Source organism: Salminus brasiliensis, chromosome 8 (assembly GCF_030463535.1).
Source record: "Salminus brasiliensis chromosome 8, fSalBra1.hap2, whole genome shotgun sequence".
Classification (NCBI taxonomy): Eukaryota; Metazoa; Chordata; class Actinopteri; order Characiformes; family Bryconidae; genus Salminus; species Salminus brasiliensis.
This window is the reverse complement of record NC_132885.1, coordinates 37,119,129-37,138,233: the sequence shown is the minus strand read 5'-3', so window position 1 is coordinate 37,138,233 and position 19,105 is coordinate 37,119,129. Positions and strand designations below refer to the sequence as shown.

Below are 19,105 nucleotides of genomic sequence, written 5' to 3'. Positions count from 1 at the left end.
GAATCTTCAAACCCAAGCCGCCGCCGGCGGACGTCAGCACGCAGCTGATAGCATTGTCTCGTGTCTATTTGCAGACTTCGACAGTTTGTGTCGAACTGAGGGCCTAGCACACTTCCCTGAATACATTGCGTTGTCACAAGTCTCGCAGACGTGCGAGGAAACTGAGGAGAGTTGATGGGGATTCGGTTTGCAGCTGATGCCATTGTTAAACACTTTAGTTATTTATTTATTCTATTTTTCCCACATTTTTTTTTGCCCCCAAGCTGATCCAAACCGATCACCTCAGTGCTGATTTTCGGGCCGATACCAAGCCAATCTTAAATAACACAGCCCAACAACCTAGGTAAGACAAACTGTTAACCAGCACTAGTAAAATCACTGTAATGTCAGTGAACAGTTTCTATAATCAGACATTCTAAACTGATCCAGTCTGACTGACCTTCCTGACCACTCTGCCACTTTTGAAGCGATAGCAGTCACCGTTTGTCGATTACTCATGTGAAAGATTTTTTTTTTTTTTCATTGCATTCATTTACACTTATGGTATTTAGCAGACGCTCTTATCCAGCTCAGCAGACGCTCTTAGCCTTCACTTGATGTAAAGGTTCTTCACATTCTTACAGATATGCTTCTTTAAAGAACTTAAAAGTGGTTCTTCTGTTTCATCGCTCAAAGATCCAAGAGTGTGTAAACGCCTTTGGTTATCATTCAGTACATAAATTCACATGAACGTCATAAGCAGACCAGGGGAAACCAACTCAAGACAAATGTCAGGTATGGCCCCGTCAGCTAGATTGAATAGACTAGAATTCAAAGATACCTCTAAGCTTAGATACTACTAAACACAAGTCAATTTGGAGACCATAGTACTCTACTCTTCGCCCAAGTATTCACGGAAGAGGAGGGTCTTCAGTCTGCATTCAAAGACAGCGAGCGGCTCAGCTGTTCGGACACCCAGGGGAAATTCGTTCCACCACTTCGGTGCCAGTTCAGCAGGTTCATACCTGCAGTATAGCTGAACGACAGCCCACTTGTGAATGACTCCACAAACTACTGGTGACCAATGATTAAGTGGCTGCTGTTGAAAAGACTATCGATGACAGGGTTGTGGGTTCGATTCCCAGGCTCGGGAAGCTGCCACTGTTGGGCCCTTAAGCAAGGCCCTTTACCCTGTCTGCCCACTGCTCTGGATATGAGTGTACTCACTGCTCCTAGTTCACTAGTGTGTGTGTGTGTGTGTGTGTGTGTTCACTACCACAGATGGGTTACATGCGGAGGACACATTTCGCTGTGCAGTGTACACGGTACAGTGACAAATACGTGCACCTTTACCTTTTTACCTTTAAATGAGAGGCCGGTTCTGCAGTGTTTGGACTGGCAGCCAGCTTTCTAAGCTTAGATAAGTTAGCCAACAGGCTAAACACCACAGGACAGACTGTTCCAGCCAACAGAGTCTCAAACTGCAGAAAATAGACAAACGTTTTACTTAAGGTTGGTTTAAAACCATCCTCTTCTGACATATTAACTAACAAGCATGTTTACAGCAGTTCTGTGCTGCACCATGTTTAGAAGCTCTGTGCAGGGCTAAGCTGAAGTAAACCTCGCTTAGCCTAACTTGCCATTTTTACCTCGCCACCCCATGCTCTTTTTTCGAAAACTATCCTAAATGTTAATTAATTGTGGCCTTATTTTAGTGAAGAAAAAACAAAAAACTACTTTATTTGAGCTGATAAGTGCAGTGAAGTTACCCGTTACCACCCAAAACAAGGCTTCTAATTCTAACTCTCCATTAAGAAGACAGCTTCAGCCTTGTTTTTGGCTGCTAACTGGGAACATCTCTGCCCTTTTAACAAATGAACAATGTTTTGGGTAGTTTTCGAGTTCTTTACAAAGGCAGGCGTCAGCTGAGGTGTGTGTGTTAATGGCATGGCTTGGCTATAACAAAACCAAGGATCGGAAGTGGATCAGGCTTACCCGGTGATACACAATCTGTTAAAGAAATGGCTAGATCAGCACTGATACAGAGTCACTGGATGGGATCGGGATATAGCTATTAGCTAAGGCTAACTTCTGGTCCTTCTAGTCGAAGAAGAAACAAATAAATTACTTTAAAAAGTGATCTATTTATCAGTTTCAAACTGACATAAAATGAAAAGGGCCCAAAGCAGAAGTCTGTCCATCCACGGTCAGTACTTAGTAAAACCCCCTTTGGCAAGGATCACAGCTTGTAAACTCTTTTTGTAGCAACCGCAAAAGTCTTGCAGTTCTTGTTTGGGGGACTGTTTCGCCGAACTAGAGGCCTTTTACAAGGAAGACTGGGTTGGACTGCCTTGCTGTACTGCTCTGTTGAGGTCTAGCCACAGATGGTTGATGAGGTTTAGATGGGGTAGTGTGTGAACCATGGCGAAACCTTCAGCTTGCACCTCCTGAGGTCATGCATTGTAGATTTTAGGGTGTTTTACGTGTTGTTGTTTTTTTGCATACTTGCAGGCCTTTGCAGAGCCAAATAGTTCTATTTTTGGTTCTTTCCAAAATGCATCCAGCTCATTTAGATGTTCCTTTGAACACTATTTTTGTGGTGAGGGTGCAGGAAAGTAAATTTTTCTGAGAACTTTCATGAAGGCCATATTTGTGCAGGAGTCCCTGCATAGTAGAACAGTGCTCCGCCACACCAGAGTGCACTAGATCCTCACGAAGGTCCTCTGCAGTTAGACAGGGTTTTGAATTGCCTCTCTAGCAATCTTACAAGCAATTCCCTTAGAAAGTTTTCATGATCTTCCAGACCTCATAACACAACTTGACCTCCACCGATGCTCTAAACTGCCCATTCTTAATTAAATCACAAACTGAGGACACTGGTACCTAAAAAAAGATTTGCTATCTTCTTATAGTCTTCTCCTGCTTTGTGAGCATCAACTGAATGGTGTCCCAAACAACATAAAATACACTAATCTTCCTTAAAATTCATCTTCCTTACAATGTTGGCAAGAATGTTTCATCATTATATAACGTGTGAAGAGAGTCTGTCAGCAGCAACCTGTGATGTTCAACTGGCAGTTCTTTACCTGGTTGCATTTTATGGGTGCTGATTTCAACAATAACACTTTCATAGCCACATTCATGTCCTCTACAGCTCGGAGATTTCTTCAAAAGTTCCTATTTCTGCTACACTGTCAGCTTCACATGACTGCAGTGACAACCGTGAACTGCCCATCATCCCAGAATTCCTCACAGACAGTTAATTTATCATAATGCAATAAGACATTAAGCACACTATAGTTAGCATACATGGCTACGAACAGTGACCAGTGGCACTTGTGTGTTCCCAATCAGATATCATGGTCTTTATCTCTAAATATGTGAAAGATATGGTGGAAATGAGGTTCGATCCTGTGATTTTCCCCAAATTCTAAACAACAACAAAAAAATACAGCCTATTTTAAGATACCATCTGACCTACTTCAAGAAAATAAGGTGGCCCCAAAATACTCGAAGGAACCCTCACCTCATTCTTGGAAGGGTCATCTAGCCTGTGGTTGTTCTGAAATACATCCTTTTTTAATGAGATGATTAACGATGGCCCTCCTTTTATTTTCAGAGTGAAGGGGCATTACGGATTTAGGTGGGACATGATTTTACAGTGATTTTGTTCTTGAAAAAAAGATAAAATAATAATAAATATATCATTTATTTATTTATAGTTATATTTACATATACACAGTATATTTTTGCTGTCCAATTGGAAAACATGCATCTTCAAAATAGAGACTTCACAGGTCCATACATCCAGAATTAGCGAGAGTTCAGAAGCAGCTATAGGGCACAAATGGAAACGCATGGAGATCCATTAAACAAAGGCCACTTTTCCACTGCTGGGCCGAACGGTTCTGAGCTTGGAGGGTAAACGTTCTGCTGGCTTTTTGATACAGATATGGTTCGGCACGGAACGCTTACAAACCAGGCTGGGCTCGGTTTTATCAGCACGGATAGGGGAGACGTGCTTGTCCTCACTCACTTTACAAAGTGATGGGGGTGTCCTAGTGAGTGTGTGGGTTAATTGGCTCAGCTAAAATTGGGGAGATAACGGAGCAGAAGACAACGAAGAAGAAATCACATTTCTATAAAATGCATCAGGACAAGGCAAATAAAATGCCCCATATGACTTCCTAGAATTTGCATTAAAATGTAGCTAAGTCAAGAGGGTGGCGCACTTTTCCACTGTGCAGCATTGCTTGCACAAACATCCAGTAATTTCTGCAACATAAAAAAAAAAAAGATAAATGGCACCTCACTCCTGAAATAACCTGTCAAATCTTAAAGTTATCTTCAGACACTGCATTGAAACATTGCATAAGAACAAGATGAAGAACTGGTCATTAAAAAAAATTATTAAAAAAACTCGACGTATGCAAAAGTCCAGACCAAATTACAACAGCTGTGTTCACAAACAACCAGTTGCCCAAACTTTGAGAGCGTTTTCATGCACCTGTCCTCAAATTCCTTCAGTTATCCCAGAGATATGAATCTTTATCTTCACAGGTACATGGTATCCCCCTCTGGCTCTATTCCTCAATTTGATTTTCCCCCCTCTCCCTCTGCACAGTAATCTCATTTCTAGGTCACTGAATAACTGTATCTATGGCCAGGTGACCCACGGGTCATTTGCAATTTCCTTTTTCGTACCCATTTCCCAGTGATTTCCTAATCCATTCCTTGCACTTTCACCACTCCGGAAGATTAAATGTCTAGTTCTGTGTGATTATGGAATGACCTTGACGAGGGCAAGCAGCGTCTATAGGAATGAGGATCATAATCGAGGGCCTGCTGCTTTGATTACAACACAAGACATTGTGTGGCGTCTCACAATGAGGGATGGAGCCATCCAGTCTAAAGCGGTGATTCACGTTCGTTTTGCTATTGATAAAAGGGATGTCCCTCATCGAGCGTATGATGCACGTAATAATACGAGGGCAAATGGCAGATGTTCACTGGTGTTTCAGCAGCAAGTGAAGGCAGAGGTGAAGCCAGATATGTTGAAATGAAGAGGGTCTGCTAATTATGTTGTGGTGCCATTTCTTCCCCCCCCAACGGGTGCAATATTAAATTAGTCTTCACCCACGGTGAAAGTATACACTTGCTGACCATGTCATTAGAAACTCTGTAGGTCCATAAAATGACTGAAGGTGCTCAAAAAGGGGCGTCAACATATCTAGCCATCTTTCTCTACACTGAAAAACTAAGTGTGGTTAACGTTATACAATATCTGGCCACAAGGTCGGTCAATGTCACTGCAGTGCTGAGAATGACCCACCACCCAAATAACACCTGCTCTGTGGTCCTGACTACTGAAGAACAGGGTAAAGGTATATGCAGAGAAACAGATTGACTACAGTCTGGACCTATTGAACCAAGAAGTGCTCATATATCTATATATATATCTGTATCTATATATATATATATATATAAGTGTAGAAACAAGGGGGTGGTTTTAATGTTTTAAGTGATCGATATATGTACACAGGTAAAAGAGAAAAGGTTTGGGCACCCTCAGCCATTTTTTGGTCACTGGCCTTTTAATTGGGAAGAAGTAAACACACCCTTTGTAGCCAATCAAACCTAAAACCCAGTACTTTCTGCTAAGCCTAATGCACAGTTACTGTCTTTTATGACCAGCAATAATCAGTGTGGCCTGTGCAAAGGTTTGAGCACCCTAAACTTTGCAAAGGCAACAGACACTGTGTGTATATATATATGGGGCAGTGGGTTCGATTCCCAGGCTCAGCAGGCTGCCACTGTTGGGCCCTTGAACATTGCCCTTTACCCTCTCTGCTCCCCAGGTGCTGGAGTTGGCTGCCCACCGCTCTGTGTGTGTGTGTGTTTGTGTGTGTGTGTGTGTACATTGTACAGTGACAAATACATGCACCTTTACCTTTACATTTGACAAGGTCTCAGATCTTGATTAGCGCATCAGGCAATCAGGCATATCACAAATTCTAATTAGAAACTGCCAGCTGAATTCAATTCCCAAGCTTTACATAGAATATCTAGCTCTTCAAACTGTGTACTGAGACTCATTAAATATGGGCTCCTCTAAAAAAAAAAAAACTGTCAAAAGATCTGAAAATGGAAGAAACTGATGCACATAAGGCAGGGGAAGGCTCACCATCACAATCAGCAATCAGGTATTTCTGGACAAAAAAGGAACTGCATTTCATGAAGAGAACACCTTGCCAACTGTGAAGCATAGGGTGGCTTGGTCATGCTTTGGGTTGTGCTACAGCCAGTGGGATGGGCAGTATTGCACAGGTGGAGGAGAGAATGAATTCAACCCAATATAACCAGCAAATCCTAGTAAAAAATATATATATGTTAGGAGGCTGAAGCTGAGAAGATGATGTCTTCTACGACAGGATAAAGTTTAGATTTCCTATGGGAAGCCTACAGATATTCCTGCCTATAGATATTTATTCCTTCTCTGCATTTAACTGAATATCTGTAAAACAATCATGACTGAATATCATACATATTCTCACTATTGTAGCAAGGTTTTCAGGTATTGTGATGTTATATTTTTCCTATATCACCCACCCGTACACCGAAGACGTCATTCTTCTCCTAATAAGGCCAGCAAGAGGACCAGAGAGAGGCGAGTAGGAGGATAGATCAGTGAAGCAGGGCCAGGCTGCCAAATAGCTGAGATGCTGTGTAATGAGCTAGCACTGTGGAAGGAGGGGGTTGCACATGTGTTATTACTGCTCTCTCCCCCATAAACAAGAAACAGCCAAGTTGTGGCCTGGTTCTGGCCCCAGCCGGAGATATCTCTTCCTCTCTACCCCACCCAGCTCCCTCCCTCCTTCTCATAACAGAGGAGTATCCTTTCCTTCCAAGCACCACTTTGTCAGTCTCTCCTCAACCCCCGCCCCCAAGGCCTGGTAAAACCTCGCTCTACAAGTCGTTGCTCCCAGCCAATCTTCACGTCCCCTTTCAACCCTCTATTAATTTGTCTCAGAGAGAAATAAGGTGAGGTTTCCCCTCCCTTTCTCCTGTCCCACCTCTCAGCTAGCATTCAATCTTAGCCTCCCCCCTTCTCCTCCTCCTCCTCCTCCTCCTCCTCCCCCGCAGCTGAGAATTCAGAGTCGTAATCACCGCCGACATCTTTGGCCGCGACACACCATTTGCACCTGTGCAGTTGCGCCGTTTCTAAAGCTTTCCCATAGCGGCCCTATTTGGGGCAGTTCGAGGTTGCTGTAGAGGCATTACAGGCTGTTTTCTATGTCGTATGATGTAAACCGATGCAATAAGACGAGCCGCGGCAATTCAGAGCTTTTGCCCTCAACAGACAGCCATGTTTCATTTTTGATATCTGCCCCAGATTGGATTGACGCTTGAAAACTGGGTTACATCCTAATTCAAACAAAATGTCATTACATCCTTTGGTTCAACACATGTCTGGCAAGTTTCCACCCAGAGTTGGTCTTTTGCACCAATAGTGGTTCGGTATGAACAGATGTTTTCAAGTCTTGATTTCGTTCTGGAAGGTCTTGACTACAAAATAGTATTCTGAGCAGCACTGAAACAAGACAAAACAAGCAAGCCTAGTTTCATCGGGCCGCCATTGGCTGCATAGAAGAGTTATTGACAATTCAACAATGAGGAGTTTGGGGCCAAAATAGTTGCCCTTTATTGTGAAAAAGGTTCTGAGGCATAAAAAAAAAAAAAAAACTCCATGATGTTTTAGGTACCACTTTATGTGACTCTGCCTGGTTATTAAATTATGCCTTTAATTAAATTAAATTAAATTAAGCCTTAAATATGAGGATATAGACCTCATTTACTAGTTTTAGATGTGAAAGGCCCAGGACTTCATTAACATGGCTTGGGACTAACGGCATGTTAACAATGCTGGTGAGGCTGGCGGTCACCCAGTCAGTGATAGCAATGCTGGGCAAGTTTAAGGTTCTTGGACTCTTGATAATTGTGGAACCAGATATAGAGCCATTATAGTCCTATATAGGACCACTGCCTTAACGAAAACACACAGGGTGCCATTCATAACCTTTGTATAACACCTGAAATAAACTACATAAACATTTATAAACGTTAAGCAGGGTATAAAAAAAGATACTACAGAAATTAAAAGCAATAAAATGTTTTCTATTTATACTCTGAAATGAATATGAAGAATCAAATTCACTCCTATTTATGGAGCAACCCCTTTTACCAACAGGAACAACTGAAGAAGGTGAGCATAACAAATGGCATAACAAAAAGTGCCAGTTTGAGTAGAAAAACCAGGCTTTTTTTTTTTTTACAATAAATCCATCAGGAGGGGCTCCAAGTGGCTCAGCAGACTATGACGCCGAAGCTGCGGCCTGAGGATCGAGAGTTCATGCTGAATTCGCCATCAGCAGCCAGAACCCTAGAGAGCACAATTGGCCATGCTCTCTCTAGGTGGGTAGATGGTGCTCCCTCCCCTGATCACACCCATTGTGATGTTGGCTGGCACAGGGGTCTGTTTGCTCTGAGAGATTGTGATCTGGTGCTTTTCTCAGAGCTCCCTGGAGACTGCAGCATTACTAGGCAGCGATTCCAAAAAAAAAAAAAAAAAAACGGTGACTGACTTCACATAGATCGGAGGAGGCATGTGCTTGTCCTCACCCGCCTAGGGTTGAAAGCATTGCGGGCTCAGCTAAAATTGGGTTAAAAAAAAAAAATACAAAATCTGGCAGCAGTCAAAGCATTTCTTCAAATGCACACAAAGCACTGATTCAATGACCATAAAACCAAGACTCGCAGAAACCTTTCCAGTTCTCGGAGGTCATAAACTTCATCAACTGATAAATCAGACAGAAGTAATGTGGAATGTGTGCTGCTACAGCCACTTTGAGAAGACTCCTCTAACGGTACAAAAAAAATTATATATATATATATATATATATATATATATATATATATATATATATATATATATATATAAAAACACTACACCACGCCTGTCTTTGCACATGGATAGCTTGACCAATGTCCTCTGGCCTTGACACAAGCTCCCTCGAGCACCAATTTTCTGATAGGATCGTTTCTGCAGTCACATTGGCAGCTGTGAGAAATACAGGGCCTGCTTCGTCCAGGTTTGATAGAAAATGGCGATAGTAAAACTGGTTGGTTGGGGAGGAGGAGGAGGGTAAATAAAGGCCCGTAAAACCCTCTGTGGTGTGTAGACGTCTCCGTAGCTCGCCCTGTAAGACATCCTCCCACCAATAACTGATGGATTTACAGTGGGCCTTAACAATTTCACAAGAGGCCATTGTCTGGCCAATCTCGAGGTGCGACCTGTCTACGGAGCAACAGTAGTAAATAACTGGTTCCTCAATATTTTCTCTTAGGACAGCCCTAAATGGACCTACAGTAATTGGCACCACAAAGTATTCCGGCTGTTTTTCTGCCTCGCGAAGGAAAGCTCAATTGAATCGCCTTTCAACCGGTCGTATGAACGAGCCCTCTCGTCTGCAAATCTGGCATGTCTGTCGCCATCCTCAACACAATAACGCAGCACGAGGATGCTTGCCCCTTCTCTGGCGCCGACGAGCCAGGCTGCTACGTGGCAATGAAAAATGTATCTAATTAAAATGTGTTGATTAACTGTGCTTGAACATTTGCGTGGATGGTTAGAGCTTTATTAGAATCCAAGGCCTCCCCCTCCCCCAACGGCTATCATCTATTTCTGTTATGGTCTTCAGAAAAGGCTTCATCAGGCTTCATGGGTACTGCATGGGTTCAGCGTGCTCCATTTGCGCACCACAAGGGCACTGTCAGATGACCTCGGACTTTGACAATGACGTGCCGGTTTATCCCGCGATTGCTAGTCAGCTGCATGCGAGCAGCATTTGCTGGCAATAAGGGACCCTCAAGCCTCGATTCCAAATTAGTTTGTGCTCACTTTACGGACAAAAGACAGATCTGCTAACAAATGAATACGGCCGCTGGTTTCATGGCAATATAAAATGACTTTGGAAGCTCTGAGGTGCGAACAAAGCAGTGTCATTGTGACTCGGGTGGTTTTTGTCCTGCTTATATAAAAATAAAATGCAATGAAACACAATAAACCTGAGAGATTTTTCCGAACTCGTCAATGCACACACTGTAGGCTTCACATGAATAATTTCAATGCACTGAATTATTTAGGCTGCCAAAGAATGCATTGGTTTAGTATTTCAAACTGTTCTCTGATGTCTATATAGAAAATAAGTGTCTCTGGCCCTGTCAAAAAATATCCAGATGCAGTTTTACACACTCATTAACAACCCTGTTATTTGGACTCTGTTTCCCTTATGGTGGGCTCATGAATAATGTCATGAGCTCTGCTCTGACTGGCTGGTTTACAGCTAAGCACTGCGATTGCATGGGTATACACTATACGGAGATATGTATTGGGACAGCTACACATTCTACCTACTGCAGCTTTTTTCACATCCCACTCTAAATCCATAGGCATGAATATGGAGCTGGCCCCCCTCTGCAGCTCTAACAGCAGTAGGTTTGGAGCTTTGCAGTTATGGAGTCAGCAGAGCATTGGAGGCTTTTCTGCACTATACTCTGAGCGCAACTTTACGTGGTCTGACGCTTCATGGCCAAGTTGCTGCGGTTTCAAAATGCTTACACTTTTCCATAATACCACTATTCACAGTGCTATGTAAAGTTATTTACTTTATATTTACGTTATATTGGGATGTATATAAGCTAAAGAAGACAGAAGTGTGGGCCTACACATTTTTTAATGTAAAAACGCCCTTTCCACAACACCTTCCTTCCTGCAATATTAAAAACACTTTCATGGTTAATCTATGACACTGGACAGCGAAAGCCACCCATAACAAGTAGTAAAAAATAAAACTATTAAAAAAATTATATTCAGACATACTGGCAACATTTCACAAATTAAATGTACTTAAGTATACATAGTAACAAACGATGTATATTGGAATCCAATCGCCTTAACTGCGGCACACATAGCAATTAGAGTCATGAGTTTACCAAAGTTCTAAATATGGGGTAATATATATATATATATATAATTTATATATATAATTTATATATATATATATATATATATATATATATATATATATATATATATATATATATATATATATATATATATATAACACCGCCATATGAATATAAACTGCACCTCTTACACAGCTCTGGCCCCTCAGGGCATAGACTCCACAAGACCACTAAAGGCGTCCTGCGATATCGGACATCAAGACATTAGCAGCAGACCCTTAAATCTTTTAAGTTGTGAGATGGGGCGTCCATGGATCGCATCACTGAGCCTTGGGTGGCCATGACCCTGTCGCTGGTTCACCGGTTGTTTGCGCCCTCTTTGGAGCATTTTTGGTAGGAGATGCACCAACTAGCCATCGTCTAGCTCATTTGTTTATCGTCAACGTGGCTGAGATTTGTAGGCCGGTCCATTTTTTCTGCTTCCAATACATCAACATCCGAGAACTGACTGACTGTAGATCACACCTCTCAACAGCTGCCACTGTAACCAGGTTTGTTCACTTCACGTCAGTTTCAATGTTATGAGGGATTGGTTTTGGCTGGTAATGAATGTTCCATTAGAAGCCTACCTGTACTCACCTCTGCATGCTTCCAGATGAAGGCAAAGAAGTAACTCACAAACTAGGCGGCCAGTAGCTATGGTAGTATTTTGCCACCCAGCAAAACTGTGCATTGTTCTGCGCCTCCATCAAAACCAAGAAAGACACAGCAACACCAACACCTCTGGAGACTGCCACGTTTCGGCGACGCACTCTGTATTTTGAGTGCACTTGTGGCTGTCCATTTTCTTTTAGAAAGCTATTCGAGGGATCCTCGGCATGTTTAATAATAAACGACAGGCGTTCATCTCTGAGAGAGGGAGAGCGAGAGGAAGAGCAAGAGTGTGTGTGTGGGGGGGGTTAGCGAGGCGTTTAGTGGCTGTTTTCACCCTCAGTTTAACGCAGGCAATGGGCCACAGCTGAGTGCCCGGCTGACGGACGTCGGAAGTGTGCTTAATTCGCCGGCTCGGCCGTCTCCACATGAAATATAACGGCTTTTCCTGACATTTCATCTCCTCGGACTTCGCCCAAGGACCGCAGTCGCCTATCAGCGATGGGTCAGCCAATATCCAGAGGCGCGATAACCTCCTAGTTGGAGAAAGCAGAGGCCATAGAGCCACGCTCATACACAGATCATACGCTGTTGAAAATTGCTGTAATTTCTGCTGTTTTGTACCATGTTCTCAGCTGTGTGATGCTGCAGGGGTGTGATAAGTGCAAAATCGATACTGTATTAATGGTCTCAAAGCTGCAATTACACAGAGAGCAGACACATTATGAGCGAGCGGAACGTTGCGAAGACTCTCGGTAATATCCAACATGGTTCTGGGAGCTGGGAGTCACCTTGAGATTACCGTCCCCCAGATCATGTGTGACTTGTCCTCGCTTTAAAACCCTTTCTATTAGCAATGATCACCTTTCCGTGTTGTCATAATCACCATCAGAGTAAATCATTTTAGGCATGATCTATTTTGTTGAGCATTTAAGGCTGCCACTATATCACAATCACGCTGCCCAGCTGTGCTAATGACATTTACCAATGACCGTGCTAATGACAATACTAATGATGTATCCAGTAGCCAGTGGGTCTATGTGCAGACTATTATTTTATGCCCATGACAAGGTGACATGGAATCTTCATGGGAGGTAACTGCATGTAATGGTAATGGGTTTGCAATTTAATATAATGAGTTTGAGTAATGCAGGCCTTGTGAGGGTATCACAGAATCCATCATATGGCACATGAAGCAACTCTGCTTCCATTGGTTTATTGGGTTCACTGGGGTTCCACATCAGGACCACAGCATATGCAGAGACCCCTGCCTCAGCCATTGGCGTTATGGCATTCCAACCTCCTTTACACAACCACTGTTGGGTCTTTTCAAACCACACTTCACTCCACAGAACACTGCAGATGGGCTCTTTCTGTAAAACATTTGGCATATACATATATATATATATATATATATATATATATATATATATATATATATATATATATATATATACACACACACACACACACACACACACACACACACGCTATTTTCAGAGGCTTAAAAGTAAATCACATTAGTATCATGATCATGTGTGCATTAGTTAGCTAATTAGCTAAAGAACGTTCTGTATCCAGCATTGAAGATAATTTTATGCATATATGACAAAGACCATTTATGGTCCAATATGTACCAAATATAATATGAGCTCAATAATGGAAAAAAGTAGCATGAATGTAGCTGTAGCGTTATAGCTCTGTTTCAGAGTCTAGGCTGCAGTCTCAGCAGGGCAGGTCCTCAGTAGAACTCTCCTATAAAACGCCTCAGTAGCCTATTGGTCACACAAATGGAACAGTTTAACCAGGTTGAATTAAAGCTTTCATAATTATAATTTTTAAATGAACTTTGCTCTGAAGGCCTTTTTTTCAGGCACTTTCATGATGCTGCCCCCCCCCCAACCCCCGTATTATATGTGTACAGAGAAATGTGGGTAACCAAGGGCTGAAAAGAACTTCCTAAGAAGTGTGGGCTTTGGAATGCAGCTACTGTTTTCTCAAATTTTCTTCAAGAACATGGAAGACAGGTTGTGTGTATTTGGCAAAACAGCACCACCAGTGGAGGGGAGCTATAGTGAGAGTTGCGAAATATGTACAAAACACGGAAAATTGCAGTACAGTGTGCTTGTAAACTTTATTAATAGCCTAACAATAATAATAATAATAATAATAATAATAATAATAATAATAATAATAATAATGATAACAATAATAAAGCCCTAGCATGGTAATGGTCAAATTAGGTTTCAAAATTTACCCTTGAATTGACACCCTTGAACTTTTAGGAGTGTGACAGAGCTCCACCATGACTGTAATAAGAGTAGATGTTCTTATGGCCTCTATGATAGGTGGAGAAACATGAATCCATGGGGACAAGAAGAGACATTATATGGTTTCCAGACTCAGGGAAAGGAACCCAAGAAGACGCAGCAGCCTGAACGCTGGTTAGGAACAATCAGTGAACTGAAGATCACAGCTCCAACTGTCCTGTTCTTCATATTTCACACATCCATCTGATGTTAGCCGCATGACCAGGTTAAATTGGCTGCTGGGGAGAGTGGCAGAACGTCTGAAGCCTGAAAGTCAGCTTTATGTCTAATGAAAATTTGAAGGAAAGAAAAAAAAAAAACAGCAAGGCGACAAAGGGAAATCAGCATTGACTCAAGCTAGCAAATATCAGGCAGCATGCTTTCCCCCCGCCCAAGCACTGAAGGGAGCTGGAATTCATTTCTGGCTCCGAGATCCACCGGCCCTCCCTATCGGGAGACAATTACCAGCGCGCTTCAAAAAGCCGGCTTTGGGCGAGATTAGCTCCACTTCTGGGAAGGTGATGAAAGCAAAAGCCTCGCCCTTGGGTTGGCTCTTCCCCTGGGTGTGTGTGTGTGGTGGCGGCTAAAACATGCGAAAGCGAGAGGGAGAAGGATGGAGGGCCGGCGGCTCTAATGTTCCCTGGCATCCCGATGCCTTTTGGCCCCGAACGCGCTGTCAGCTCGGACCCTTTGGGTTCCACAGCAGCAGTTTGAGCGAGAGAAAAAAACCCTAGTTCTTCAGATCCGACTGAGCTGCACAGATGTCCTCCTCCGTGTCGTGGCGGCTAGCGGATCTCACTAACGAGGCTAACGAGGGGACGCCTCCAGGCCAGACAGGCTCCCTGGTGTTTGCTCTGCAAATTTAGCAGGGATTTGGGCCTTCCTGAGCGCTCAAATGTCCCAGGGCGCCAGAGGCAGCACAAGACCATTTTTTAAAGAAGCGTTAACTCTTGAATTGATGCTATGCCGAAGGACAATTTCATTTCAAGTCCAGTCTTGGGGAATAAAGGAACAGTTATATATCTGTAACTTAAAGATGGAGTGATCTAGGTTTCTAGAACAAACACAATCTTCTCACATACACATTCACAGAGTAGGTTATTAGGGTGGCCTGTAAATCTACACCATTCATTAAATTTTCAGTCAATGGTGTGGTAGCAGTGCAATGCTTACAACCATGCAGATAGGGCTGGTAGGAGTATGTCTAGCACCGCTGATCACAACGGTCTCTAGAGCTACATGTCCAATACATGGCAGTTCCGCAAATGGAGAAGTCTTGCTGATGAGAGAAAATCAACAGAGAATGACTGACAGAGTTCAAGCTGACAGAACGGCTTTTGTATGTGTGGTGAGCAGAACAGGGTGTCAGCCAAGACCAGAAAGCTGAGGCTGCAGTGGACACAGGCTCACCACAATGCGATAATTCTCCATTTCTGTTGAGGCGCTCAGATGTTTCGGTCAGAATCTGGCATCAACAGCTGGAAGCCAACCTGCCTTGCGTCCACAGTCAGACTACATGTACACCGCAGTGAGGCCTGAAGTTACTTGTCTACTGTTTGCAAAGTTTCCAAGTTTCTCTTGTCATTAAAATTACATAAGCATATAAACTGGCTAAACAAGCACACAGGTGCAGCACAAACCTGTATGATCCTCCTGAGCCTAACGGCGTTCCACCACAGTTTTTGAACACAGAGAATGAACATAAGACAAAGTGCATTTTTCATCCAAATCACAAGACGGTGTCTTATCCTTCCTCTCGTTACACATCGTCAGCCGCGAGCATTTCCCAGTTGAAAGCCCCATTTGCTTCGCGAAGGACAAAAAAAAAAAAAAAAAAAGCATGTGAATGAAGAAGCGCTTGCTTTTGTCCTTGAATCGCTGAGGTTGCTAAGCTAACACTGTGTTTGTGTTCCTGTCTTCTCAGGTACAAACCAAACCACTGAGGGAACCATTGCTGGTAAGTTTTGCGCTTGTACTAGACGTCTGGGATTCAGCCTTCCACTTCGTGTTGGTGTATCATTCACTATAACAAGAACCCAGAGACCGAACTCAGCAGATCCGCGAGTCGTACTAGTGTCTTAACAACAGCGTGAATGTAGTCTGCAATGATTTATGTATTTACCTACAGATTCCCGGACTGTGTGGTGGTGTTTGTCACAAGTTTTTACACACAACATTAAAAGTTAGCTGCTATTAAACACTTTATAGTATCGTACACTTCTGCCAGATTACTTATATTGTATTGATAATTTGCTGAGAATTGGAGAATGCTCTGGGATACTTACGTTTTCGTATAAGAGGCATATCCTAAATATCTTCTGCTCTGATTGGTTGCCCTGTATTGTGCCTCTTCAAAAAGCAGTCCAGGCGGAAACATGTCTAAATACTTTAGTGTGAATGGGTGAGGCTAAACTGCTGGATGTTGAACTGACAGATATGTAAATATGTGACAATGCTACAAGTTAAGCTCTCAAATATGGGTTAATTTGGCGTGAATTGTACTTACACACTACATAAAAGTGAAGAAACTTCAGGTTTCCATGCTAAGTACCGTTTAATAATCAGTGCGAGTTTTCTACTTACTATGGCTGAGTCGGACGACTTTAGTAGCCACAGTGCGGCAGAGTCATGGCGAGTCCTCTATTGGAAACATTTCTGAAGCAGTGTTTGGTCATCAGCCTCCAAGAATCTCACACACACACTGCTGCCATCAGTAGCCAGAGCCTGAGAGAGCACAATTGGCCTGTCTCTTTCTACTTTCGCGTTATGCAGAGCATCTGCTTGCGCTTTCCTCAGTGAGTGTTGGTCCCAGTGTCAAGAGCGTTACATGTGATGGGAGAGGGAGCCAACAATTGGGTTGGGTAGAAATTACAAAAACAAAAATAAACAAACAAACAAACACACACACACACACACACACACACACACACACACACACACACACACACACAAATTAGCCATAGAATTAAAACGGTGGATAACATTGATTGTCTGATTTCAGTGGCGTCCATCAGAGGGTGGGATCTGCATATTAGGCAGCAAGTGAAGTTGAAGTGAAGACTCCAGCAAGTCAGGAGTTGGACGCAGGAAACATTTGGCAAGCATAAGAATGAGAGATACATCAACAAGAACCAGGTTGTGAGGGCTAGATGACTTGGTCAGAACATCTCCAAAACATCAGGCAGGTCTTGTGGGGTTTTTCGGGTAATCAATGGTCAGTACGTACCAGAAATGTCCCAAGGAAGGGCAACCAGTGACCCTAACGATACATTTCCGTTCTCATAAAGCTGAAGCCCGACTCACAATGAAAATGAATGGAGGCAAAAAGTTTGGATGACAACTTAGCGTGCAGTGGACACATACCATAAGGCTCTTAGAGGTTCACTGAAAGATGCCTACATTTACATTCATGGCATTTAGCTGACACTCCTATCCAGAGCGACTTCCAGGGTTACTCATATTACAGAGGTGGGCCAGTGTAGCGTTAAGGAGTCTTGCCCAAGGACTCTTATTGGTGTAGCGCAGCATAGTCACCCAGAGCGGGAATCGAACCCCAGTCTCCCACATGGTGTGGTAGCTCAGTGGCAGGTAGTGGTGTTCTGTTGTGGTGTTATCTGGTGCGCCACACCAACCACGCCTAAAAGGAAAGCACAGGGTGGCAGCACAACTGTTCTGTGTGAGCACTTGGAGAACACCCACAGCAGAAATATGAGGCCCGCTCAGCCCAGTAACCACTAAAACCACTGTCAAAACTGGGGTAACGAGTTAAAAAGCTCAGTTTCAGATTACCAAATGCAATAAACACTGCTGGCTAAAGGGATGAGCGGCATTTTCATCGAAACGCTAATTATTAAAAAATGCTAATTTTTTAATAATGTACAAACCACACGGCAGAGATGGCCACTGCTGGTAAGTTTTGTCAGAGGAGTCATCTTCCAGTTCTTGGTGGTGTTTCATTCACTTCATCAATTAAATCAAAGGCAGTTAGATGTACCATCTTTCTACCATCCACAGTCCCACAACCTTATTTAAACCCTTTAAATCCCCATCATTGTTTTCACCATAACAGCCTATTGACAGTCATTTTATTGTTGGACAAAAAAAATTAATTATGCATATTTAAATGTAGTGGAACCATCACACCAGGTTCTGAACTGGGGCTAGAAACTCCATAGCTCTCAAATTTCGACTCCCTGTCCACTTGTGCTCTCTAACTTCCCCCTCCATGTGAGTGCTCATTAGTATAATGTATATAAGTATATCTAAGCTATAGCTGAGGGGTCTTTGTGGAGATGACTAGATTAGGAGACTCACTGAGGCTCTTTTAACTCTGCTCCGCCATGTATTTTTTTAAGTCTCCACATGTGTATAGTCTGCGTGTTGCTATTTGCCATATACGTTTTGTAGCAAGAGAAACGCTAGGACAAGGCTCCCATGCCCTCCCAGCACTGCGCTGTAGAGAACTTAAACTGCAATCTCTATAGTGCCTGATTGCCGGTCACCATGACGCATGGAAACCCTAGGATATAAAGGCAAAGGTTTCTAATGAAGCCAACCTATCTGTTGCCGGCAATGGCCTCCACTTTCTCCCTACTGGTCATGTTCAGTAATGTGCCTTTAATTGTGCAGAGTGCAGCAACACTGTAAACACCGTGGACTGATGAGCTTTTAACGACAGCAGATGCAGCTCAACGGTACGGATGATTAGCCATTAATGAGGCGGTCTTAATTGTCCACTTTTCAGGTTCTTTCTGATCAGTTCTGTGTTATTTCACACCTTATACCCAACAGTCATTATTCAGTTAGGACCCTTTGACAGGTCTAGGAAGGTACTAGGAGTGGGTGCAGTTCGAAGCCGAAACAAGTGCGCGGTGCTAGGAGTGGGTTAGAAGCCGGAAAGAGAGGGTGCTGCGCTAGGAGTGGGTGCGGTTGGTAGCCGGAAAGAGAGGGCGCTGCGCTAGGAGTGGGTGCGGTTGGTAGCCGGAACGAGGGCGCGCTGCGCTAGGAGTGGGTGCGGTTGGTAGCCGGAGCGAGGGCGCGCTGCGCTAGGAGTGGGTGCGGTTGGTAGCCGGAACGAGGGCGCGCTGCGCTAGGAGTGGGTGCGGTTGGTAGCCGGAACGAGGGCGCGCTGCGCTAGGAGT

At 43.4% G+C, this 19,105-nt stretch overlaps 1 protein-coding gene across 1 annotated transcript in view; it reads left to right on the top strand.

The window, feature by feature from the left end:
• gypc (glycophorin C (Gerbich blood group)) overlaps positions 1 to 19,105 on the top strand; it is a 56,301-nt gene that overhangs the window by 29,100 nt on the left and 8,096 nt on the right. The window contains exon 3 of the mRNA XM_072686511.1: positions 15,889 to 15,921. Coding sequence (XP_072542612.1) covers positions 15,889 to 15,921 — 33 coding nt within the window. The remainder of the gene's footprint in view (positions 1 to 15,888; positions 15,922 to 19,105) is intronic.